Raw genomic sequence first — 23,934 nt, forward strand, 5'->3', positions numbered from 1 at the left:
AATTCTATCTTTTTATGTTAATGGACTTCAGAAATGATTAATTTCTTTCTTTCACCTTTATGTTAGCAGAAAAAGAATTCTCAGTGAGATTGCATTTCTTTTTCAAGAGAGTCTGCTACAGAGGCTGAGAAATAAAGTTTAGTACATATTGAAACTCTGTGCAGTTTTTCTTAAAATGCTCAGGTTTGGGGAAGTTTTTCAAAAGAAATCTTCCCGGTGTGGTTAGTTGGGTTAGTGCTCTACGTGGAGGGTAGCTAGAGTTCTCCAGGCGGGTGGCCCAGGTTCCTTTCCTGCATGTCACTACACACACTCTCTCTCTCACTAATTTCCGATCCACCATCACTAAAAATAAAGGTGTTAATAGCCCAACAAAAAAGATCCATCCCATAGAAAGCAGAAACAGACAAGTTTTGCTCAGTAACCAAAAACTGTCACAGTTACCAAAAAAAACAAAACAGAAGATGTGTCACTGTTTGGCAGGTTCCTCTTACTGCTTATTGAGTACTGTCGAAATATTTGAACAAACCGTCATTTTTATGCTTTGACAACATTGTTATCGATACTTTCATATCAATAAATCCCCTTTTGAATTAAATTGTATTTAATTTAATATTTCCAAAATAAGAGTCTGTTTTCTCTGGAGTGCAGTTAGTTTGATTTATTTGTACAGGTTTAGTTGGCGTGAATGCCACACAATACTTTAGTGAATCAGGTCCTCTCTTTGTGTTTATGTGGATAAAGTGCCACTCACAGCGACGTCGACTTGAATGAGTGGTTTGACTGCAGGTGGTGACTTGGCTGAACCATTTAGTTTACACTGATACACTCATTATTTAAATGGAAGGATCCTAATTATATTTTCATTATATTTATTTAAATAAAAAAGTATGCAATTAACACTAGGAAGAGTGGTCTAGATCTGCACTGTATGTAAAGTATCATAAGCTAACTTATTGTTGTCATTGGATCCTTTTTTAATCATGAATTTATTGATGGGTTAAAGCACTGAGACATTTATTTCCATTATTTCACAATAGTTTTTTGTTTTGCATTTGGTGTTCAAACTAACATTTCATCACCTGAGATGATTATTACTTCAGACTTGATCCGCCCACCAATCTGTAAAAGTATAAAAGAGGATGCTTACTTTGGTGTCAGGAGGAGTTCATCAAAGTAACTTCTATTCGTCATTTAAGGTAAGAGACATGCTTTACACAACTGGACTGTAACAGATTGTCGACAAAGACAAACTCCATTGCAGGTCTTATTTGATATTGATATAGTTTTGAGTTTTTGTTTTAAAAGTTAAAAATAACCAATGCTGAAAAAACACTAATTATTCTCTTTCCCTTCAGGGATTCTTCTGCTCTTGAGGGTGAAAATGGCAAAGTATGAAGTGACTGTCTATACTGGCAAAGTCCTCTTTGCCAACACTTTCCACGATATCTACATTAAGTTGGTGGGGGCAGATGGGGAAAGCCCTCCCACTCGGCTCATAAACAGCACAGGGCCTTTAGCCTTCAGCACTGGAGCAGTAAGTGTAAAATATTCTTCTATATGTGCAATGTTGAGCTGGACTAACATAAAGGTTCTGAAGCTCAGTAGCCTGTGTGAAGAAACAGCTTCTTTTTAAACAGCCGTGTCACACAATGTTCATTATTGGCACTAACAAGTAGAATAACAGGCTAGGAGAAGCGCAAGCAGCACCAATTTACTTCTGATTTTGTTGCTTCCTTTGAAAATCTGTCTTGTGTCCAAATTAAAGCTGAAGAATTGCTAATAGTTCCCCTGTGAAGACCAATTAATCATAAATTCATTTGATAGACTTATTGTATTTGATTTGACTGAAATCTGGAATGATGAATGAAATATCATTCATTGTTTTGTTTGCATCAGTGTATAATTAAAGATGCTCAGCGCACTGTCTTCCTGTCTTGTTACATTTGTCTAAATCAGTCCTTGCTCAGATGGCGTCTTTAATGCCTGTCCATTTTCTCTCATTTACTTGAACAATACTGCCCCCTTGTGCAAATTGTTTGAAAAGAGCTTCTTCAGCACTGCCTTTGTAAAGACACATACAACTATAGTGATGTTGTTGTAAATTCTCACGACTGCTGATGCAAATTTTTAGTTCAGTAATTATTCAGGTATGCTCACCATTGTGGCCAAAGAAACAATACCTAAAAATGAGTCACATAAAAACTGATAGTAGCCCACAACATTTTGTGTCATCTAATCTTATATTTTCAGTGTTTTTATGCCAGTTAGGGGGATGTTGCAGCTCTGTTTTTGGTATTCAAATACATTTATTTAACCTCATATATGGATCTTGTCAAACCATTTCTGTCATTACTCAAGGTGTCTACTTTTACCCTGTCCATTCCCGAGTCCATTGGAAAGCTGCTCCAAGTCCGGCTGAACAAACGTCCTATCACAAATTTCCCTCAAGACACCTGGTTTCCTGCCAAGGTAGAAGTGAAAACCCCTGAAGGAGAAACTTTCAACTTTCCCATCTACCGCTGGATCACTGACAACGAGGAGCACTTTTTCAGGGAAGGAAAAGGTTTGTCCTGTTCACTTCCTACTGACAACATTTAAATAAAGATTGTAAAGTGTGAATTTATACCATCTAACTGATTATTTTAATAATAAATAATAATAATGATACATTTTATTTAATGGCGCCTTTCAAGCCACCCAAGGTCGCCTTACAGTGGACAAAAGCAGTACAGGAGGTTAAAACCAAACATAAAACAAACAAAAGACAGGTGTAGTGTGAAGTGAACAGTTACAGTGAGTATGCCAGTTTAAACAGGTGGGTTTTGAGTTGGTATTTAAAGGTGGAGATGGACTCAGACTGACTTATGTGGGGGGGGGGTTCCAAAGTCTGGGTGCCGAACAGCTGAAGGCTCGGACACCCATGGTATTGAGGCGTGGTGTGGGGATGGTTAGCAGTCCAGCAGAGGTTGAGCGGAGGGTGCGTGGGCTGTAGTGATGGAGGAGGTCGCAGATGTAAGTGGGAGCTAGGTTTGTAAGTAAGGAGGACGTTGTTGTAGTCGATGCGATATTGTACAGGGAGCCAGTGAAGTTCGATGAGAATGGGGGTGATGTGATCAGATGATTTGTTGCGAGTGATGATCCGGGCGGCAGAGTTCTGGATGAGTTGCAGTCTGTTGATGAGTTTGGCAGGGAGTCCAGTGAGGAGGGCACTGCAATAGTCGATGCGGGAAGTGACAAATGAGTGAATTAGGATTTCTGTGCTGGAAATCCTAGTTCACTCATTTAAGAATTTTACACCTTATTGTAGCACTGGCAGCACAATATATTAACCCTCGTCCATAATCAATACTTGTCCTCACTCATAAATTCATCAGTGCCCTTGAAAGACCTATATACCGTACATTCAATCTGTTATTACTATTATTGTATTATTGTTTGGATTTTTTCTTTAAGCTCTCTTGGTCTATGAAGACACCCATCCTTTTGGAGAGTATCGTCGGGAAATGGAACTGAAGGAGCGAGAAGAAGACTATCAGTGAGTACCGAGAGTGTTTTATTTTCATAACCAAACATTGACAACCTTGTGAAATTGTGAGACCTGTCAGGTTCTGTCTGAATTAAAACCCATTAATAAATGAACTGATCTTTTCTGTTTTCCCCAGATGGAATGTGTATGTAAAGGGACTCCCCCATTGCATGAAGGCAGCAAACACTGAGTCTCTGCCTATGGAGGTCCATTTCTCCTTCACCAAGAGTACAGAGTTTCAGTTCACTGCAGCTGAAGGGTGAAGTCTATCAATTCTATCAACAATCTATTAATGAATAAAACTATGCACTTAACTCCCTACCAATTTAGCAACACTATTAAAGATGTGTTTTTTTGCAAATTTTTTCCAGGTTGACTGCGCTGAAACTGAGTGGTCTGGGTGAATTAACAGACAAGTGGACTGACATGGATAGTATCTACCGGGTATTCACCAGTAAAATCACTGACATATCAGGTATTGCACTATTATCAAGCTTGTACTTCATGCAGGTTCCCAATGGTCCGCCCTCTTATGTTAGGAAAATGTTGATCTGCCCAAACCGTCCAAAGTTATACAAACAGTATTTGTTCATGTCTAATGAAGGGCAAGGGCTTGAAACATCTCATGTGGTGACACATTTTATTAAATGTGATTTGGAGCCACTTCTGCCTTTAGTCTTCCTTCTGCCTCTATTCCTGAGATAAAAACTGACCAAAGATAGTCTTGCTTTTGTTTCTTTAGTGAACTTACTTAATTTATCCTTTTTCAAAGACAAAATCAAAAACTGTATTTATGCCTATGTTTATGTCTCTGAATTCTGTTAAACACATTGTTTGCTACTTTTCTTGATGACCTGCAGTCCTGTTAATATTGAACAGTTAGTCTCAAACTGAATCTAATATTCGCCTTTCTTTTCCAGCGTATGTCCAGAAACATTGGAGGGAGGATGAATTTTTCGCCTACCAGTTTCTAAATGCTGTCAACCCCATGCTGATCCAACGCTGTTCAGTCATACCGAAGAACTTTCCTGTCACTGACAGCATGGTCTTCCTCGATGGACGGAAAACTCTGAAACAGGAAGTGAAGGTGATTGTTTTGACTTGTAAGGGTCTGAGAAAGATTTTCCTGATGACATGATAATTATGCAGCTTTAAGTTACATTTCCAATTAATATTTTGTACTATTCACAATTTAAAATAATTATAACTTCTTGTCCTCACTAAAATTTCAAACAGAACGGCAACATATACCTGTGTGACTACAAGATTTTGGATGGAGTGGAGACAAACACCATCAACGGGAAGAAGCAGTACTTGATGGCTCCCCTCATCCTGCTCCACAAAACACCTGATGACAAGCTGATGCCAATCGCTATTCAGGTGAGAGTGACTGATTAGAGTTGTAAAGCAGCGGAGAATAATTAAATGACCAATTAAACAGTTAGACTGAGATCTTCTTAAAAAAGCAGTTAGGTCTAAATAGGTGCTGTTGATTCCTGTTGGAACTGAAAGTTGTGTTTTTTCTTCTCCAAACTGAAAATTAACTGGCTGAGAAATTAAGCCACCTGCAAGAGCAAAAAACTGTAGTTGTGTGATTGACCACGAGAGTCTAATTTAATAACAGATCAAATCCCCTTTATATCTAATTTTAAACATATTTGTAGTCTGTTATCGAATAAAAAAAGATTTGGTTTCCAAACAGTTTGTCCCTTTATGACCAGGGCACAGGGGTGAATGGATTAAATGACTGGAAGGGCCTAAATCTCACTTTCTTCTCCTGCAGCTGAAGCAGACTCCTGGAGAGGACAATCCCATCTTTTTTCCTACTGATTCTGAGTACGACTGGTTGCTGGCCAAGATTTTTGTGAGAAGTGCAGATGTCAATTTACATGGATTAAGTGTTCACCTGCTGCGCACTCATCTGCTGGCTGATGTTTTTGCTGTATCTCTGCTGCGCAATGTGCCCATGGTGCATCCTCTGTACAAGGTGACTGCAAGACACAACACTTAACTTACCTTACCTTGCTGATGTTTGAATCTTCCAAAGTTGATAAAGATAATTCTTTACTGATCCCCAGTGGAGATATTCAAAACCATGTTGTTCAAGTGTGCAGTCCACATTTATAAATCAAAGAAGCCTCAGAATTTCTGATCTCTTTACTGAGTGTAACATTCTTTAACCTTTCCCTCAGCTGCTCGTCCCTCACACTCGCTACACCCTGCAGATCAACTTCATGGCTCGAAATGAGCTCTTTTCTGAGAATGGTACTTTCACAAAGGTAGCAAAAGACCTGCACACTCAGTAGCCTTAACAATTACATGTACAGCAGCTGTCTTAAACAGTACTCCTTTGTTTGCTGGTTTCTAGTACGCAGCTAGTGGTGGAAAGGGCATGTTCACAATCATGAGGAGATCAATGGAGTCAATGACCTACAGCTCTCTCTGCATACCAGACGACATCGCTGAGCGTGGGATGGGGGCTATTCCCAACTACTACTACAGGGACGATGGACTACAGCTTTGGGATATCATCCACAGGTTTTTAATTATTTTTATTTTGTATATTATTATTATTTTTTTAGTACCTCATACAATCCCACTTGAAAAATACCAAACTATCTATTTATTTATTCATTCGATTCTTATAAAAAAAAGCATATAGTAACATTTCCATTATCACATTTACTGTATGGCCTGCATTTAGGTTACAAGGTAAACATTGTCGTTAATAGTCTTAAAAGAACATAGCTGATTACTTTAAGAAATATGGCTGACATGATTTCTAATGGTCCTTTGAAATGGTGTCATGCTTACAATAGATAGATAGAGACTTTTTATGTCATTGTTACAGGTACAGTACAAGTACAGAGAATGTATATTCAATCTCAAAATGTTCTTGATAAAACCTCCCCATGTTTCTTTAAGGTTTGTGGATGGAATCCTCAGCTACTACTACAAGAGCGATGCTGACGTCGAGAAAGACTGTGAACTGCAGAAGTGGATTTCAGACATTTTTGTACATGGATTCCTTTCCAACGCAAACACAGGTGTGCTTGAATAAAAACAACTCTTAGCTTTTGTAGTTTCTCAAGTCCTCCTTTGACGATGATGTGTAGATGATGAAGAAATATCCGCTGACACTTGCATGTAATATAAGACATTTATTTACAAAGACAAGAAACAGCATCAGTCCAGGTTAGCCATGTTACCTGGGAGAGTCACCAGCCAATTGTGATCCCTCATGAACAAAGAAAAGACCCTAGTATTTATACAGTATTGGTCAAAGCAACATCAGAACATTTACGACTCTATTTAGGCTTTGATCATTCAGGTGTGCCTCTCCTACAGTCCTGCGCCCCCTGTGGTTCCTCAGGACATATGGCTTCAAAGGTTACACAGGTCACCATGGGGTGACTTCTTATCTCCCCCAATGTATCCTAAGTGTCTGTTCTCACTTCAATACCAAATTGTTTATCTATCACAGTCTTAAGTAATGACCCCAAATAGACCCCTTCATTGTCTTTGATGTTTAACAAATCTCTAACCTTAAGAACACCATTTGTCCCACCAATAGCTCACATGTTACAGCAGCATACTTACACTTCACATACTTATTCATATTACATTGTATTGCATGTAAAATACATAACACTTCATCGTCATCAGTATGTACATGACTTTAATGAAGTTATATAGACATCTTTAAATCATCCAGTTTATTCTCCCTCATTCACAGGAATTCCCCAGCGCTTTACCACCGTAGCTGCGTTGGTCAAGTTTGTTACCATGGTGATCTTTACCTGCTCACTACAGCACGCAGCTGTGAATTCTGGACAGGTGAATGTGTTTTAACTCTGTACCATCTTTGAAAATGTTTTGATTAGAATTTGCATTTTTCTTTGAATCAGAGAGATTGAAGCCAAACCTCAGCAGGTCCTTCACTATTTAGAAAAATTAATGTTGTGTTCCCCCTACATAAATGCAGGAGATAAAAGTGGAATAGACATCTTTGTTGACTTCTTTGGTTCATACTGAATTATTTTATAAAGTCAAGGGCACATTGTCAGAAAGCCTGACATGACGCTGCTAAAAACATACAAAATATTGCTTCCTGGCTTAGATGGGTTTTTTTGTTAGCAAGTCCATACTGCTTTGCTTCAAAATGTTATAATCAACCACCTTTCAATCATTCATTTATTGCAGTTTGACTTCGGTGGCTGGATGCCCAACACTCCCAGCTCCCTGCAACTTCCTCCACCAACCACGAAGGGGACAACAACCGAGGACACCATGCTGCAGACGCTACCTGATGTCAACGCGACAGTTCAGTGGATGACTCTCTTGCATCTTCTCAGCATGCAGTCCTCTGACTTTGTATGTATCCAAGGCCTGTTTAAACGTTACATCAATCAAATCTGTACCTGAGAGGTTTCAGGAAACAACTGTAAGTAGAATAAATATGGGAAAATCCAGTTAATTTAAAAAAATCAAATCAAGTTCTTGCAACTGTACAATATATAACCCATATCGCTCTCTCCAGGAAATACACCAGGCCAAAAGTTCATCAAATTGATTGATTCTTCATTCCTCCAACTCCTTTCCTACTTTAATCCACTTTGACTTCACCATAAATCCACCGTCAAACTTAAATACAAAATGACACTAAATTAACATAAATTATGAACAGAAACTTACGTGATTAAACAATACAATACACACATACCTCATTGGCTGCATATCCCTGAGAGGGAAAGAATCTTGAAGAAAAACGATAACAAAAAAATTTGCAGATATAGCACGTGAAATCTTGCTTCTTGAGGAAAGAAAGGTATAGATCGCTAAATAAACAAAAAACAGGAACACATCCTAAGCACTTCTTACCTCATGTTTTTCAAGTGTGTCATACACCTTTTGTTCCCCCTGCAACAGGTGATAGTTATTTATTTCCTCTTTATATTAAATTAAATATTACAAACAACATTTAAACAAAATCAAACAATGTGACATAAATCATATTTATGGCAGTTAAAAGCCATCATTTGTTATTTAAAATAAATAATATGTATCATTTGCTTCATCAGGTTCCTCTTGGCCAATATCCAGATGAGCATTTCTCTGAGGAGATTCCCCGCAAGCTGATCAAGAGGTTTCAAGGTGACCTTGAAATACAAAGTGTGACTATCAAAGTCAGAAATGAGAATCTGGATCTGCCATACACAGACATGCAACCAACTGTGGTGGAAAATAGTGTGGCTATTTGATTATGTGAGTGACCAAACAAGCAAATCAAGGTTCATGTTTTACTATGTGAAAAAAAAAGAGAACCTTTAGTGGGAGGACATCAATGCATAACATGATCATTCTGTGCTAATTTCTGGTTTAAGTGCAGCTTTCATTGAAAATGTGGGATTGGTGATGGTGATTTCATTTGAGTAAACATCGACATGCTTAAAATATTCTATTGTATTCTTCTTTGTTGGCAAGATCATTCAGCAGTACTTTGTTCCATCAATTTTTACTATGAATAAAAATATATTCAAACCATTTATTAATGTTGTTCATTTATGGCTATTATGTTCCTATGTATTGTGCCTTCATGTCTAAGGTATTGAGTGATATTTGTTTTTCAATGAAAGATGGGCTAGATGTGAATAAACCCTTTCAAAATCATGAAAGTGATCATCACTGTTTTAGATCAATCATTGGCCTACTGTGGATTTATAAATTATACATCAACCAGAGACTACTTTGCAAAGTTATCTTTCACTCTCCGGAGTCAAACAGAACATACATCACTTCTTAAGCAATTTACAATGAATAAATAAATCAGGCCTAGAAGACAGAAGCCAGGATCAGTGACTGAGGGAGCGGGGAAGAAATGTGAAGTGGCAGATATTTTTCTAAACAGTAGGTTGTCACCCTGCTTAGCCTGTTTCTTGAGGTTGTTCTATTGTGTGTGAAAATAAAGTGTATTTGCCTGAATAAGAACTGTTATTTTCCTTCCATCTGTCTTTGTGTAAGCGTAAATTTTTCGAAATGCATGTTGTTTTAGCTATTGTGGAGGGTTTGCACCTCTCGGCCACCGTGGTGGTGCAATAACACACTGTAAACGATTGCTGTTAATTTACAGCCAATTTTCAACATTAAAATACTGCTTTGATCAAAAACAGTTCAGATCTGTAGTTAGCCATGCATTGTGGGATACTCAACCTGAAGGTTGAACCAATTAATTATTATAATATTAAGATTAGACGAGTCTAGTTCGAGACTTGGGACTCTGTTGTTAAGGTCGGATCAGACGCCCATCTTTAGCATGTGGGTGGGATTAATGGATTGTAGACCTGTATTAAATGATGTGACTGTTTTGTAAGTGAGAGCAGCAGAATTTTAAAATTGATATGAGCAGTATCTGGTAGCCAGAGTAAGGAGATGAACAGCGGAGTGACATGCTCTTCCTGTTGTTGTACAGAAAAATCGACATGACCGGGCATTCAAGTCACTTTAAAATTTAATTTGAACTTTTAGCATTAATCATGACAGCCAGGTTCCAGGCAGACTCTGTGGGCATTAGTGTGGTTGTACCAGGCTGGATGTTGATCTGTGGTTGCATATGAGGGACTGACTGGGATGTCAAGGAGAACTGTCTTTGAAAGATAACAATATTTATAACCATGACAGTTGGTTTTGAATACAAGATATGCCTACATAACAAAAGGCTGAGTAGCCTACAAACCAAATAAAAAAAAAATGGGCTCAAGTGGCCAAGAACTCAGTTTAAAATTGGCAAAGTCACATATAGGCATGTTCAAACATTTGCCCAAGTCATTTATTCCTCGTATGTGAAGTAAATGACAGACATTGATAATAGTATGCCAGTCATCTGTCGTCATAACTGTTTTGAGTGGAATTGTTAATAAATATCATATTCATATACATATCATATATTCAATATTTGTTCTGTTTTGTGTTTTCTGAAAAACCTGATGAATGACTACAGCCATTATTTTAGGAAGGTGACTTAAAGAAAAAATAGAAATAAATATAAAAGCAAAGAACATGAGAAGAGATTTAATCTGGATTAAAATCATTTATACCTTTTTCATCTCTTAATCTTGTTTAAAAAATAAAGGTATCTTAACCTTTATTTATACTTTGTTTGTCTTCCACAGAAATAATCTACATTTAAATTGGCCAACATAACTTGTGTACTTCTTTTTTATTCTCTGTTAACAAAACATATTTGATTATATTACATTCTAACTTCGGTGACTGTAAACCTTTTTCCTTAATAAAATGTTGATATGATCACCACAAAGATTTTGTGTATTCATGTTAAAAAAAGATCTGATGTTTTAAAGTTCAAATGTCAAAATCACACCTTTCCCCCAATACTAACTTATAGAAATTAATTGAAGTATGATGATGACTTTTACTTAATTTATTTAATTACAACGCAGTGACAATCAGCAACAGTGACAAACGTTCACAGAGCTGTGTGAATTCATCTGAGTGCAGCCAACGCTACACACAGACACAGCACAGCTGAAATACAGCACCATCATGGCAGCTCTACAATTTACTTTACAAACGCTTTTATCCAAAGCGACGTACATCAGATTGTATACAACACAAGTGAAGTGCCAACAATCAGCTTTGAGTTTAATCAGACACCGGTGAAGTGACCAGATGTGCCATGTGTCCACATGTTTATAGGAGTATTCAAATTAATTCATTTATCTGACTAACAGGAAAATCATAATAATCATAACTGTGTTTCACAAAAGGCACAAATTGGTGCATAAAAATAGATGTCCAAAATCTTAATCTTAATCTGTTGTTGACTACTAGTAAAGTGCCCCCTCCCCCCCCCCCCAGGTTGCCTGCATTATATAGATTAGGTAAGGAGTTTTTCATGTCCCTGTTTTATAAGGGAGCAGCTGAATTTTGAATTTGATATGAGCAATAACCGGAAGCCAGAGTAGAGAGATGAACAGTGGAGTGACATGCTCTTTTAGATAAATTGAAGACGAGTCATGCTGCTGCATTTTGTATCATCTGCAGGGGTTTGATACTGCATGTAAGAAGACATCAATGCAGGAATTCACAAGAGCCATAATAGGAGCTGTGTAGCATGTTCTCACAGATAGGAGCTTCCTGATGTTGTTCAGCACACATCATTATGAACGGCATTCGAGATAACTTGAACTCAGTCTTAGAAAGGTAACAGTTATACCCACAGGGTACATGTTTCCAGTCCATGAAACACGTCATGCACACCAAGTGTCATTACTTCTTTCACAATTTGCTTCATCAATAGATATCAGTCAAGTTTACTGAAAAACCTGAAAAAATTACATGGGCCATTATTTTAGGAAGGTGACAATATACACTACTTTCAAAAGTTTAGACACACAACAGAAATGCATACATACAAAGGCATCTACTTAACTATTTCTATTCATAGAAGAAACGCATATCAAACGTTTAAGCTGGATGGAAATATCTTCAAGAAAATAACGTGTATTTCAATCAGATGTTTCAAAACATCTGACCGGTAGTTTCAGGATGATTCCCAGCACACCGTGTTTTACTTCCTTAATTGTCCTCTGCACCTAAATGCCTCATGAATGGCTGTAGTTCAGGGGTGTCCAAAGTGCGGCCCGGGGGCCATTTGTGGCCCTTGAGTGGATTTTTTGTGGCCCTTGACTTCAATCGAAGAATTAGAAGATTTTGGCCCCAGGCCTCATCTGATGGCACATTTCGTTCTTTTTTTCTTTTTCATCTTAGCGAGGGAGACCTATAAAAGCCTGACTATTCTTTCCAAAAAATTAGAACACAACAGTTTCCCACTGCAATTAGTTATTGTGTATTACATTATTTTTTGAAGAGGTCAAAATACAAAAAGTTCCTTCCAATATTTAAAAAAAACAAACAAAAAAACCCTGTGGCCCGTGAGCGATTCTAACGCGACAATTTTGGCCCGAAAGAAAAAAAGTTTGGACACCACTGCTGTAGTTGTTAGCCATGAGTGTAAGTTCAGTAAAAATAAGTAGGCTATGTGTGCATTACTGCCCCTGGGTTACCAGAAAACCAAAACATTGCATGTGTGTCCTTGTTTACATGCACCTGCTGAAGTGTATTTACATAAATAGGCTGCATAATGATGAACATACGAGAAGAAGACTGCTGATATTTATTTATTTTTAAATAACTGGTTAAGGAAATTTTCAAACATTTGCACTTCAAATTTTACATAAACCATTGACATGTTAGCAAATGTAATGTGATTTCTCCCATTTCTAAATGAACCAAGGCTTTATCAAACCAACCATAAAGAACAGCATTTGATTGGCTATATGAGGTTGAAATTTCCTTTACCATTTGAGCTAATTCCCCTGTAAACAAACAATGAACTTGAAATTATGTTGTCATAGTTTGCATCCTCCTCCTGATGTTTTACAAGCTTTGGTGAATGTTTGACTGGACACTCCCACCAAACTGCATGTATAAAAAGAGGACCAAGAGGTGGTGACTTTATTCATCAGAGCAGTTCTTCTTATGAGCTATAGGCCTCATTGACAGGTAAGAGAGAGATGCTTCAATTCATGATTTCAGTTTAAAATACTTATACTATTTAAATATTGTGCAATTGTACCTTCTAAATGCCATTATTGTCATTTTTAGTGTTTTAACAGATATCTTAACTGGAAAATACCTGTTTTTGTGTGAAAAATATCTGACAAAATGTTTTTTCAACAGGACTCCTTTTACTTTCCAGAGTGAAAATGGTTGACTATAAAGTGACCGTGTTTACTGGCACTCTCGTCTGGTCCGGTACATTTAACAATATCTACATCAAGCTGGTGGGGGCCGATGGGGAGAGCCAGCAACACCCGTTAAAAGGGGCTTTACCCTTCAACAGAGGAACAGTAAGTGTAAAATATCCTTCTCTAAATGTAAATGTGTTTGATTTTGTCCCCCTGTCCTTATATAGTCAGTGCTTCTGTGCTAATCATCAAGTTCATAGCTACACTTTAGCTCAACAGTCTTCTGTTTCTGTAATTATTCCAGGAGTCCACTTTTACCGTGACCAACCCGGTCTCCATTGGACAATTGATCCAGATAGAGCTGATGAAAAAGGGGCCCTTTATTTTCCCTGACGACGCCTGGTTTCCTTCCAAGGTGAAAGTGGAATCACCTGAAGGACACATCTACAGTGTTCCCATCTACCGCTGGATCACTGACGGTGAGGTGCAACGCTTCAGAGAGGGAACAGGTTTGTGGAAATTAGTTATTCTCACATACTGCTTCTACCAAATCACACTTTTAAACAGAGATAAGTCCCACAACTTACTATGCATGCCATTATATTGAAAATGTAGCCTATGTAAGGTAACAGAGGTGATATGTTTTAATAAAGTATTAAGAGTCAGTCTACTTAAAGTCTGAAGTGCTTTATTGACATGTTTTCACATTAAATTACTCAAAACACGCAAGTAAATGCGTACTACTTGTTATTTCATTTACTAATTAGATTAAACTTCAAATAAAGTTATTAACTGAACATGTTATTAGAAAGGTTATTAACTTAGCATGTTAAGTTTTGATCACATTTTCCGTTATTATTAAATAATTTAATACGCAAAACACACCACCAAAATAATTCTGTCACAAATTTGAAAGGTTTCATATTCATAACAGATTTAATTTCCTTAACACAAATTTTATCTATGTCACTGAACTTTTACAAGGGTTACTTCATGTGTAATGACCAATTTTTTGACCATGCATGACATCACATCAGTAAACTCATTTAATTTCAGAAACATGAGATCCCTGCTTGCATTCAACACCATTTTTTTTTTTCACTTCAATGTTGTAGAAGAAAAAATAAATTACTTTAAGCTTAGGTGTCCCAGATTATCTATCACAACCTAACCATGTCGTGTTTCTTTGTATATCAAACCATGTCTTGTTTATTTCATAAAGCTCTGAGAGCCTTTGATGACACCCATCGTCGTGGCCAGTCAGATCGTGAGCAGGAGCTGGTGCAGAGAGGGCAAAAATACTGGTGAGTGCTACTATTTTAAAGTATCCCCCCTGAAGCCAACCTGCATCCAAACCGGCTCCTCTTTTAGTTCAATGTGTTCTTTTCAAATACTGGTAAAACAAACCGTTTGATTGATTGATTGATTGATAAAACAGTGGGGGCATCAGGCGCATGCGACTTGTGAGGACGTAGTTTTGTGAGCTCTGCTTGGAAAGGGCATTTATTAACACATTTTGCTCTATACCTGCTTGAGCTACATTGTGTCTCAAATATCTAAGGGTCTATATCTAATCATTTTTTGGTCTGGGTGAAAGTTTAAGCTGTCTAAAATGCCAAAGTTTCAAAAGTCAAAGGCAGGCTCTGATCCCACGGACATGCCAGACACAGACCCACCTTGAGGAGCGACACCAAGATCTCGCTTACTCAATCTTCAATGTCAATCCATTTAAAAAAGGTGCAATATCCAAAATATACAAACTTATTTTGAATAGTTGCCCCCTGTGGAGCATAAACTAAGACAGCTTGGTAAAGGAGACTTTGGGGAGCTCATCTCAGAAGATATTTGGGAAATCTTTATTATTTTAATCTATGTAATAGTAATTCCATAGATTGCATTGCATTACAAGTTAGGTAAATTATAGAGATGTATAGGCTCTATGACTGTTGAGTGAAGAGACTTTGATTGTGGTTGTGGGAGCTGTTACCTATAATTTCTCCTGAGGGGTTTAAAATATTGGTGCCACGAGTAGTATAATCTAAACATGCCAGTTTGGGTTATTTTTGTGATTGTATGTCCAATGTTTTGTTTTTGTTTTTTGTTCTTTTTTTCTTTTTTCATTGTTGTATTATTGTAATGTCTATCTTATTCTTGTATCTGTGGCATCAACATTTATATTGCTATCATTAAGAGGATCACCATCTAGATGCATGTTGTATTTGAGTGCTTACATGCAAGTTAAGACACCCTCTATTTGTTGGGGTGGGATACAGTTTATCAGACTTTAATGTAACAATATGTAAAATTGAAAATAAAGTTATAAAAAAAAAAAAAATAATGATAAAATACACCAGCTTTGTTCTTTTTTTTTTATTATGCCACTGTTTTTTATTAACTCTAATGTAAAACTGTAAACGCAAATGCTTCTTGACAGTCCAAAGTTGATCATTTTGTTGTTCTTTCTTCTAGCTGAGATGAGTATGAAGTGGGAATTCCTCTTTGTATGAAGGCAGACAACATTCTCTCTCTGCCTTGTGAGGTCCGCTTCTCCTTTACCAAGAAAAAAGAATTGGTCTTCACTGTAGGAGAAGGGTGAAGTCCTCAAATTCTATCAGACATGTTTCCAACAATAAAACAATGTACCTTTTTCCCGACCTGTTTATTTAACTGTTCAAGAACAAACAATAAAGTTGCCATTTGTATTTTATTTCAGGCTGACTGAGCTGGGACTGAAGCATCTGGCTCTCAGCACAGATGGGTGGACTGATCTCGAGGATATCAAACGGGTGTTCGGCGACAAGCGCACTGATATATCAGGTATGCTACATCTTCAAGGGGTGGGCATGGATATTCTGGGAAGTGTTTTCAGCGTCAAGCCTGAGGATAGCCTCATGTTGTACAGAAGAGTTGGGGAACAGTAAAACACTAAACAACCTCCGTACATTAAAAAAAGACTGTTGCCAGAAACAAAGCCTGTCTGGTCCTCAATAATGATGGTAGGAATAATGGCTGCTAATCGCTGCACAAGGATATTGGTTAAGATTTTATAGTCGCAACCAAGGAGGCTGATAGAGCAAGACTCTTAGACAAGGGGTCCTTGTGTCTTTTTAATAGCACTGAGATTGTCGCTTGAGAGAGTGTTGGTGGTAATTTTCCAATGACCAATAATTCGTCATAAAGATTTATGACAGATTTTAGTTTTGGCACAAGTTAGGTACTGCTAGTTTACGGAAAAACTTGATTCTGTCTGCAAAATAATATTTTCATGCAAATTTACACAGAATTTATAAAATGCTTCTTAAAGATGTATTTCTCAGTCATTTTTATTTTCACATTTTTAATGAATGCTGAGTAGTATATTGGCTTCTCTACTTTGCTTAAGTGTTAAAAACTCGGTAGATGGTTTTCAATGTTTTCTTATGTTTTTTCTCAAAATTAGGTAATGACTATATCAGTATCAGTAAGCTGCGTCGCTGTAGTTGTCTTCTCTTAATCTTGAAACTCAGTAACTTTCCGGTGTTATTTTGACAGACTTCACCACTGAACATTGGAAAGAGGACACTTTCTTTGGCTACCAGTTCTTAAACGGTATTAACCCCACAATGATCAGGCATTGTTCAGCCATCCCAGAGCACTTTCCTGTGTCTGAAAGTTCGATCTCTCTCCCTGGTCTGTGTACCTTGGATGATGAATTGAAGGTAATTTTTTTGTTTAACCTCACTGATCTTATCATTTTTATCACATTCTTATCAGAATCTTGCATTTCCACATGGCATGTTAAATCACTTATAATATCCACATTGTATGATTTTTTAGTAAAAATCTCTCATTCTTTACCATAATTTCAAACAGAAAGGAAACATATACTTGTGTGACTACAAGCTTTTGGATGGAGTGGAGACAAACATCATCAACGGGAAGAAGCAGTACTTGATGGCTCCCCTCGTCCTGTTTCACAAAACACCTGATGACAAGCTGAAGCCAATCGCTATTCAGGTGAGAGTGACTCAAGAAGAGTAAATATTAAAGTTAGGTAAATTTAGGGTATTGTGTAAGGCAGTGATTTTCAAAGTGGGGTCTCAGCACCTCCAGGGGTCTGCGAACTATAGCCTGGGGGTCAGCGGAATAATCTACAACATTTTTTAAAAGTTGAACATTAAAAAGGCATATCTACAAACTGGGATCTCTTGCACCATTAACCACCATTAACCATCAGCTATTTTGTCGAATACTCCCAACTAGTGGTGACCCCAGCCCACTTCTCAGTTCGGATGCTTTCTGGCTGATGTTTTGGTCACTTTTGAATGCTAGCGGTGCTTCCACTCTCGTGGTAGCATGAGACGGAGTCTACAACAGACACAAGTGGCCCAGGTAGTGCAGCTCAACCACAATGGCACATCAATGCGAGCTGTGGCAGGAAGGTTTGCTGTCTGTCAGCGAAGTGTCCAGAGCATGCCAGGAGAAAGGGCCAGTACATCAGGAGATGTGGAGGAGGCCGTAGGAGGGCAACAACCCAGCAGCAGGACTGCTACCTCTGCCTTTGTGCAAGGAGGAACAGGAAGAGCACTGCCAGAGTCCTGCATTTGTGACCTCCAGCAGGCCACAAATGTGCATGTGTCCGCTCAAACGGTCAGAAACAGACTCCATGAGGGTGGTATAAGTGCCCGACATCCACAGTTGTGGTGTGCTTACAGCCCAACACTGTGCAAGACATTTGGCATTTGCCAGAGAACACCAAGATTGGCAAATTCTCCACTGGCGCCCTGTGCTCTTCACAGATGAAAGCAGGTTTACTGAGCATATCTGACAGACTTGACAGAGTCTGGAGACGCCATGGAGAACATTCTGTTGCCTGCCACATCCTCCAGAATGACTGGGTTGGCGGAGGGTCAGTAATGGTGTAGGGTGGCATTACTTTGGGCAGGCAGTGGAGGCAAGGAGCTGGCAAGTAGAATTATCACCGCAGAGGACCCAAAGACAAAAAATCTCATGCACTGAAATGGGTGAAGTAGCGAGGCACACCAAAATACCTGAGCACAAGAAAACACGGACAAAATCTCAGGCTACACAAAAACACAACAAAAAGGCCACTAAACACCTCTAAGTCAGTCCAAGTAGCACAAAAAGTGAGAACGGACTGCCCAAAGAGACAGAGTGAAGACCAGGGCTGAGTGGAAACGGGTGTTCCTTATCAGCTGTTGCGTGGGAGACGCCTGCTACACCCCGTGCCACCCCGCCACACAGGAGAAAGAGAGGGGAAGACGAAGAGAGAACAAAGATTTAAAAAAGCCAACAAAAAAAAAATCAGGATCATCACAGAAAGCAGAACACACTTTGAGTAAACAGACAGCAGGAGGGAACATTGTAAAAACTAGTAGCCAGTACTGTAAATGGACTAAATATATGAACTACATCTCACTTTCTTCTCTTGTAGCTAAAGCAGACTCCTGGAGCAGACAATCCCATCTTTTATCCTTCAGACACCGAGTACGACTGGTTGCTGGCCAAGATTTTTGTGAGAAGTGCAGATTTCAACTACCATGAACTCAATGTTCACCTGCTGCGCACTCATCTGCTGGCTGAAGTTTTTGCTGTATCTCTGCTGCGCAATGTGCCCATGGTGCATCCTCTGTACAAGGTCTATATTTAAGTATTAAACACAACTACATAGTAAAGAGGCATCAAATCTCTAATGTTTTTTTACACAATTGTTCCTAACATATAGTTCAATTGTTCCCTCAGCTGCTCATCCCTCACACTCGCTACACCCTGCAGATCAACCTCCTGGCTCGAAATCTGCTCATTTCTGAGATTGGTACTTTAACAAAGGTAGGTAAAGACCAACAAGCTCAACAAAGTCCCTTAATCATATCATGTACAGTGCCTATCTTAAAACAATATTCCTTGTGTTTACTGGTTCTAGTTTTCAGCTTGTGGCAGAAATGGTATACTCACAATCCTGAAGAAAGCAACAGCCTCACTGACCTACAGCTCTCTCTGCATACCAGACGACATCGCTGAGCGTGGGGTAGAGGCTATACCCAACTACTACTACAGAGACGATGGACTGAAGCTTTGGGATATCATCCACAGGTATTTTCTGCATTCGTTTTAGTATTTCACCAATTGTATACATACACTATATTTCCAAAAGCATCCAAGCCACACATTACATAGTGCAATGCAAAGATACAGTGGTGTAAAGCACGCCGCCACTGGACACAAGAGCAGTGGAGACGCGTTCTCTTGAGTTACAAATCGCGCTTCACTATCTGGCAATCTGATGGACGAGTCTGGGATTGGCGGTTGCCAGGAAAACGGTACCTGTCTGACTGCATTGTGCCAAGTGTAAAGTTTGATGGAGTGGGGGGATTATGGTGTGGGGTTGTTTTTCAGGAGTTGGGCTTGGCCCCTTCCCTGTCAACACACCCATGCGGGGCCCATATGGGTCAGGTATGGGCTGGTGAATGGGCCCCATCTGAGCGGCCCAGCTGGGTCCCGGTTAATTTTGTCCGGGGTTTCCATGGTGGCCCCATGTGGGCTCAAGGTGGGCATTACATAGGCCCTCGCTTAGACCCACATGGGCAACCCAGGTTTCTCCCATCTGGGGCCCAAACTAGCTGGGTCCCATGTGGGCTTATTATGGGTTCCTGATGGTACCCATAAGGGTAGTAACCATTATTTTTATGGGCAAACAAAGGTTCCTTTTGCACACTCATGCAATACAGTTATTAAAGTTAGTTTCAAAACAAAGAATAAAAAATGCAAAAATGTGTCTCCTTCTAAAACTGTTGATACAGTTGATTACTCCAATGTATTAACTTGTTTGTATGAGATTTATAACTGGTTCTACAAAAAATTCTGCTATCAGAATCAAAAGGACACTTGATGGTTGTCAGCATTGAAGTTTCCAACATATTCAAATTTGTATTTTTTTTTTGCAGATGACACAATTAATTGTTTAACCAAGGCTGCTCCCAGTAGATCATAAAACACACCAAACTGGACAATTTACTCCTACTTCTGGTGCAATAATAATGTTATAAGATGTCACCTGATCTTATCTGTATTTTTATTCTTAATTTTGATTGCATTGCAATATTTATTTATGGGACAATTTGTGCAATAAAATTCCAGTGTGCATGATAGTATTCATACTGTTTATACAGACTTACATCTTTAAGTTACTGGCATTTCAACTGTTCCTTTCTGAGGCATGTTTTTAATAGCTCTTTAATTGATGCACATTTCTTTTTCGTACTAGCTCTTGATTACTGTTTTTGATGCATGTTTTTTTTTCTACACTTATATTTTTATCTATTTTAATTTTTTTGCACTGTGTGATTTTCTTCTGCAATCCTGCTTTGCAGCTGTAACACTGTAAATTTCTCCGCTCGTGAGATGAATAAAGGATTATCTTATCTTATCTATCTTATCAGATATATTTGTTATATTTATTATATACACAAGTTATTGGCTGCAGTTGTGTAAAGCTTTATTTTGAAACATAATCCTGTTTCCCTGCACTTCTCCACTCTTCTGAAAGCTTTGTGCAGGGAATCAGGACTCTGAACTGCAGAAGTGGATTTCAGACATTTTTGTCCAGGGATTCCTTTCCAACGCAGACTCAGGTGTGCTACTCTTAAAAACATGATCTGAATCTATTACATTATTATAGCACAACATTTCGTTGATATTTTAAGTATTGACTCTTGTTTTCTGTAACTCTCAGGAATTCCACAGAACTTTACTACAGTGGCTGAGATGGTGAAGTTCGTCACCATGGTGATCTTCACCTGCTCAGTACAGCACGCAGCCGTGAATTCTGGACAGGTGAATTGTTGTAGTATTGTTTTTGTGTAACTGGTTGATTTGGTTTTGGTTTTTTTTTTTAAATGGGGAGAAAGAGAGGAATGCTATAAAAATAAAAACATTTGTTATGAAATGTTGTCAGTAAGCTTTTAAGATAAATACGTCTAGAGAAGATACAGTATGTACCCCATTTCAAATTGGCTTTTGAGAAAGCACGTAGTTTGTTACTGGAGGAAAAAGAGAAGAACAGTTTTGTATGCAACAGTAATGATAAAAAATGTAAAAAAATAATGCACTTAAAACACATTAAGATGACTTCCTAACACTGTATTACATACAGTAGAGAGAGAGAGATTATAGTGTTGGTCTTACAAGTAAGGCAACTCTTTCACAAAGCTGTTAACATCCTCACAATGAAACCTTTAGTATTCTGACTTTTAGCAGGTTAAATGTCTTTTTTATGACAGTCTTGTTTTTTTGCATCTGAGAACACATTTGAGTAAATTTCACAAAATAGGAGGTATGATTTTGTAGGATAAAATCAAAGTATTGAAAAAGACATGTGAGGATGAGTCAATAATAATGAATGAGTCATGTATTCATTGCAGTTTGACTATGGTGCCTGGATGCCCAACGCTCCCCCATCCTTACAACTTCCTCCACCAACCACCAAGGGAACAACAAGCGAAGCCACCATGCTGCAGACGCTTCCTGATGTCAGTGGTACAGTTAATATAATGGCCACCTTGTTGTTACTCAGCAAGCAGTCCACTGACTTTGTAAGTTCCCACAACATGTGAAAAACATAAATTGCATTATTTTGAATAAGTAAAGAAGAAGTCTAACTGTAATACACACTTAAATATTGGAGACGAACACTCATTGTAATGGTTTCATTGATGTCCTCAGGTTCCATTAGGCCAGTACCCAGACGACCATTTCAGTGAGGAGACTCCCTGCAAGCTGATTCAGGATTTTCAAGGAAAGCTTGAAGTGCAAAGTGGAACCATTGCAGCCAGAAACGAGAGCCTTGAAGTCCCATACACATACATGGATCCAAAAAAGGCAGAAAATAGTGTGGCCATTTGAGTATGTTTGTGACCTCCAGCAGTTTTCAAAATGCAGCTTTATATTACCAAAAACAGTGAAAAGAGAAACTACATAACCATATGAACATTAGATGCTAAACAACTGTAGTGATTTATTTGGTAATTTCTTCACAGCTTTAACTCCTAATCAAGTCATTATAATTTTCTCCAATTTAGTGAAGTATTATGCAGGACATTTAATCAAAAAAACCTTTTGGATTTGCTAAAAAAATATTTAGGATTTTGCTGTATGACTACAGTATAAAGTAAACTGTGCTATACGACTCACTGTCTGAATTACTGTCTGCAACAAACAATTCAGTGACAACCTACGTGAGTGCTATAATGAAATCAAATATCAAATAATCTTGGCTGCATTGCTCTTTTACAGAGACGTGACAATCACGTCTTCATCTATAAATCTCTTATTGGACGTACACCATCTTACATAAACGCTCAACTGTCTATTGCTCCAAGTTCCGAGTGTTAACTCTAGGAAACTAAGAATAGGGAAATTCGCTTTTAGCTTTTTAGCTCCAAAAATGTAGAGTACAGTCTCTCAAGATAGAGACTTTTTTTTCTCTTGGCAGATTAAGACAAAGATCTCAAACCAATTTACCAGTGTGTAATTGCTTCTCCTGAGATACATCCTGACCTGTCTTTGTTGTATTATTTGTGTTCTTTTGTTTGTTTTGATCTGCATCTTCACATCATTGGAAATGAGAGAAATCTCAATGATATTCGAGGCTTAAATAAAGGTTTAAAATTAAATAATATCATTTGATGTTCACATCTGTAATGCTTTTGATTTGACTTTTTTATTATGTTTGAAAATGATGCTGCTTGTATCATGTATTTAACATAAGTTGTAGGAAAATAATGTTCAAAGGCCTTTATTAAATTGGCATTACATGTCACAGATCACAGGTTGGAAAAAAAAGGTAGGAGGACCCCTTTGCAGGTAAAAAACAAAAGGTTTATTTCAGAAAAGGCAAAAACAAAACTCAAAATAATAAATTTTAAAAAAGCCTTGATGAGAAAAACGAAGTAAATGCAGAAGCAGTGGAAGCTTAATGACAAATTATAGACTACCAAAGACATAAACCACGACCTGACATAGAGGAGAAGAAACACAGAGACTAAATAGACACAGGGGTAATCAAACCCAGGTGAGACTGGTTACACAGGTGAGGACATTTATCAGACAGGCGGAAAACACAAGAGGAGCAAAGAACAAAAGACCAGAAACACTGACGACAACTACAAAGTAAAACCTGACACTGAAAATACAACCTGAACAAGACATTACACAAATTCAAAAGAAAAACTAAACACCAAACCTAAAAGTGAAAGTAACACAGGAAACACTGAAGACTAGAACTATACTAGCCTGACACTTATTGGGAGCGGAGGTTAATATGGCATCTAAGTTGGCTAATGCTCCAACATTTTTGCAGAAATGTGTGCTCTTGCTGACAGACAGACACAGGCGAAAGTGTTTCCTTCCAACCCTGAATTGCAGAAGTAAAAATGATGATAATGCAACACTTTTCTCACTAAATGAGCTATTAATACATCATGAGCTATTGCTACATTATGAGCGGTATGAATAAGGCTCTTAATGTAATAAGTTACATATGCAGGGTCTTTGCCCCAAAACATAAGCCTGAGAACTGAGTTGATTTACTGAGACCACTGCAGGTGTCTAATAAAAACATAAGTGCTTGTACAACGCGACGTG

The 23,934-nt window shown here is 38.1% G+C and overlaps 2 protein-coding genes across 3 annotated transcripts; both read left to right on the forward strand.

Moving 5' to 3' along the window:
- Positions 1-1,174: 1,174 nt before the first annotated feature.
- LOC306820411 (polyunsaturated fatty acid lipoxygenase ALOX15B-like) lies at positions 1,175-22,967 on the forward strand. Its single transcript, XM_079338241.1, has 15 exons — positions 1,175-1,196; positions 1,356-1,534; positions 2,359-2,563; positions 3,454-3,535; positions 3,663-3,785; positions 3,898-4,001; positions 4,447-4,613; positions 4,763-4,906; positions 5,310-5,513; positions 5,719-5,805; positions 5,895-6,064; positions 6,452-6,573; positions 7,263-7,363; positions 21,714-21,884; positions 22,015-22,967. Exons 2-15 carry the CDS (start codon positions 1,382-1,384, stop codon positions 22,192-22,194), a joined length of 2,013 nt encoding a protein of 670 aa, XP_079194367.1. The 5' UTR covers positions 1,175-1,196; positions 1,356-1,381; the 3' UTR covers positions 22,195-22,967.
- LOC306820414 (arachidonate 12-lipoxygenase, 12R-type-like) lies at positions 12,976-15,806 on the forward strand. Of its 2 annotated transcripts, none has more exons than XM_079338245.1 (5): positions 12,976-13,108; positions 13,305-13,455; positions 13,598-13,802; positions 14,516-14,597; positions 15,763-15,806. In XM_079338245.1, exons 2-5 carry the CDS (start codon positions 13,312-13,314, stop codon positions 15,764-15,766), a joined length of 435 nt encoding a protein of 144 aa, XP_079194371.1. In that variant the 5' UTR covers positions 12,976-13,108; positions 13,305-13,311; the 3' UTR covers positions 15,767-15,806. The 2 variants fall into 2 exon arrangements, with proteins under 2 accessions (XP_079194371.1, XP_079194370.1); XM_079338244.1 differs by having other exon boundaries at positions 13,076-13,108; positions 13,286-13,455.
- Positions 22,968-23,934: the final 967 nt, after the last annotated feature.

This window comes from Symphodus melops (genome assembly GCF_947650265.1).
Source record: "Symphodus melops genome assembly, chromosome: 2".
In the NCBI taxonomy this organism is placed as follows: domain Eukaryota; kingdom Metazoa; phylum Chordata; class Actinopteri; order Labriformes; family Labridae; genus Symphodus; species Symphodus melops.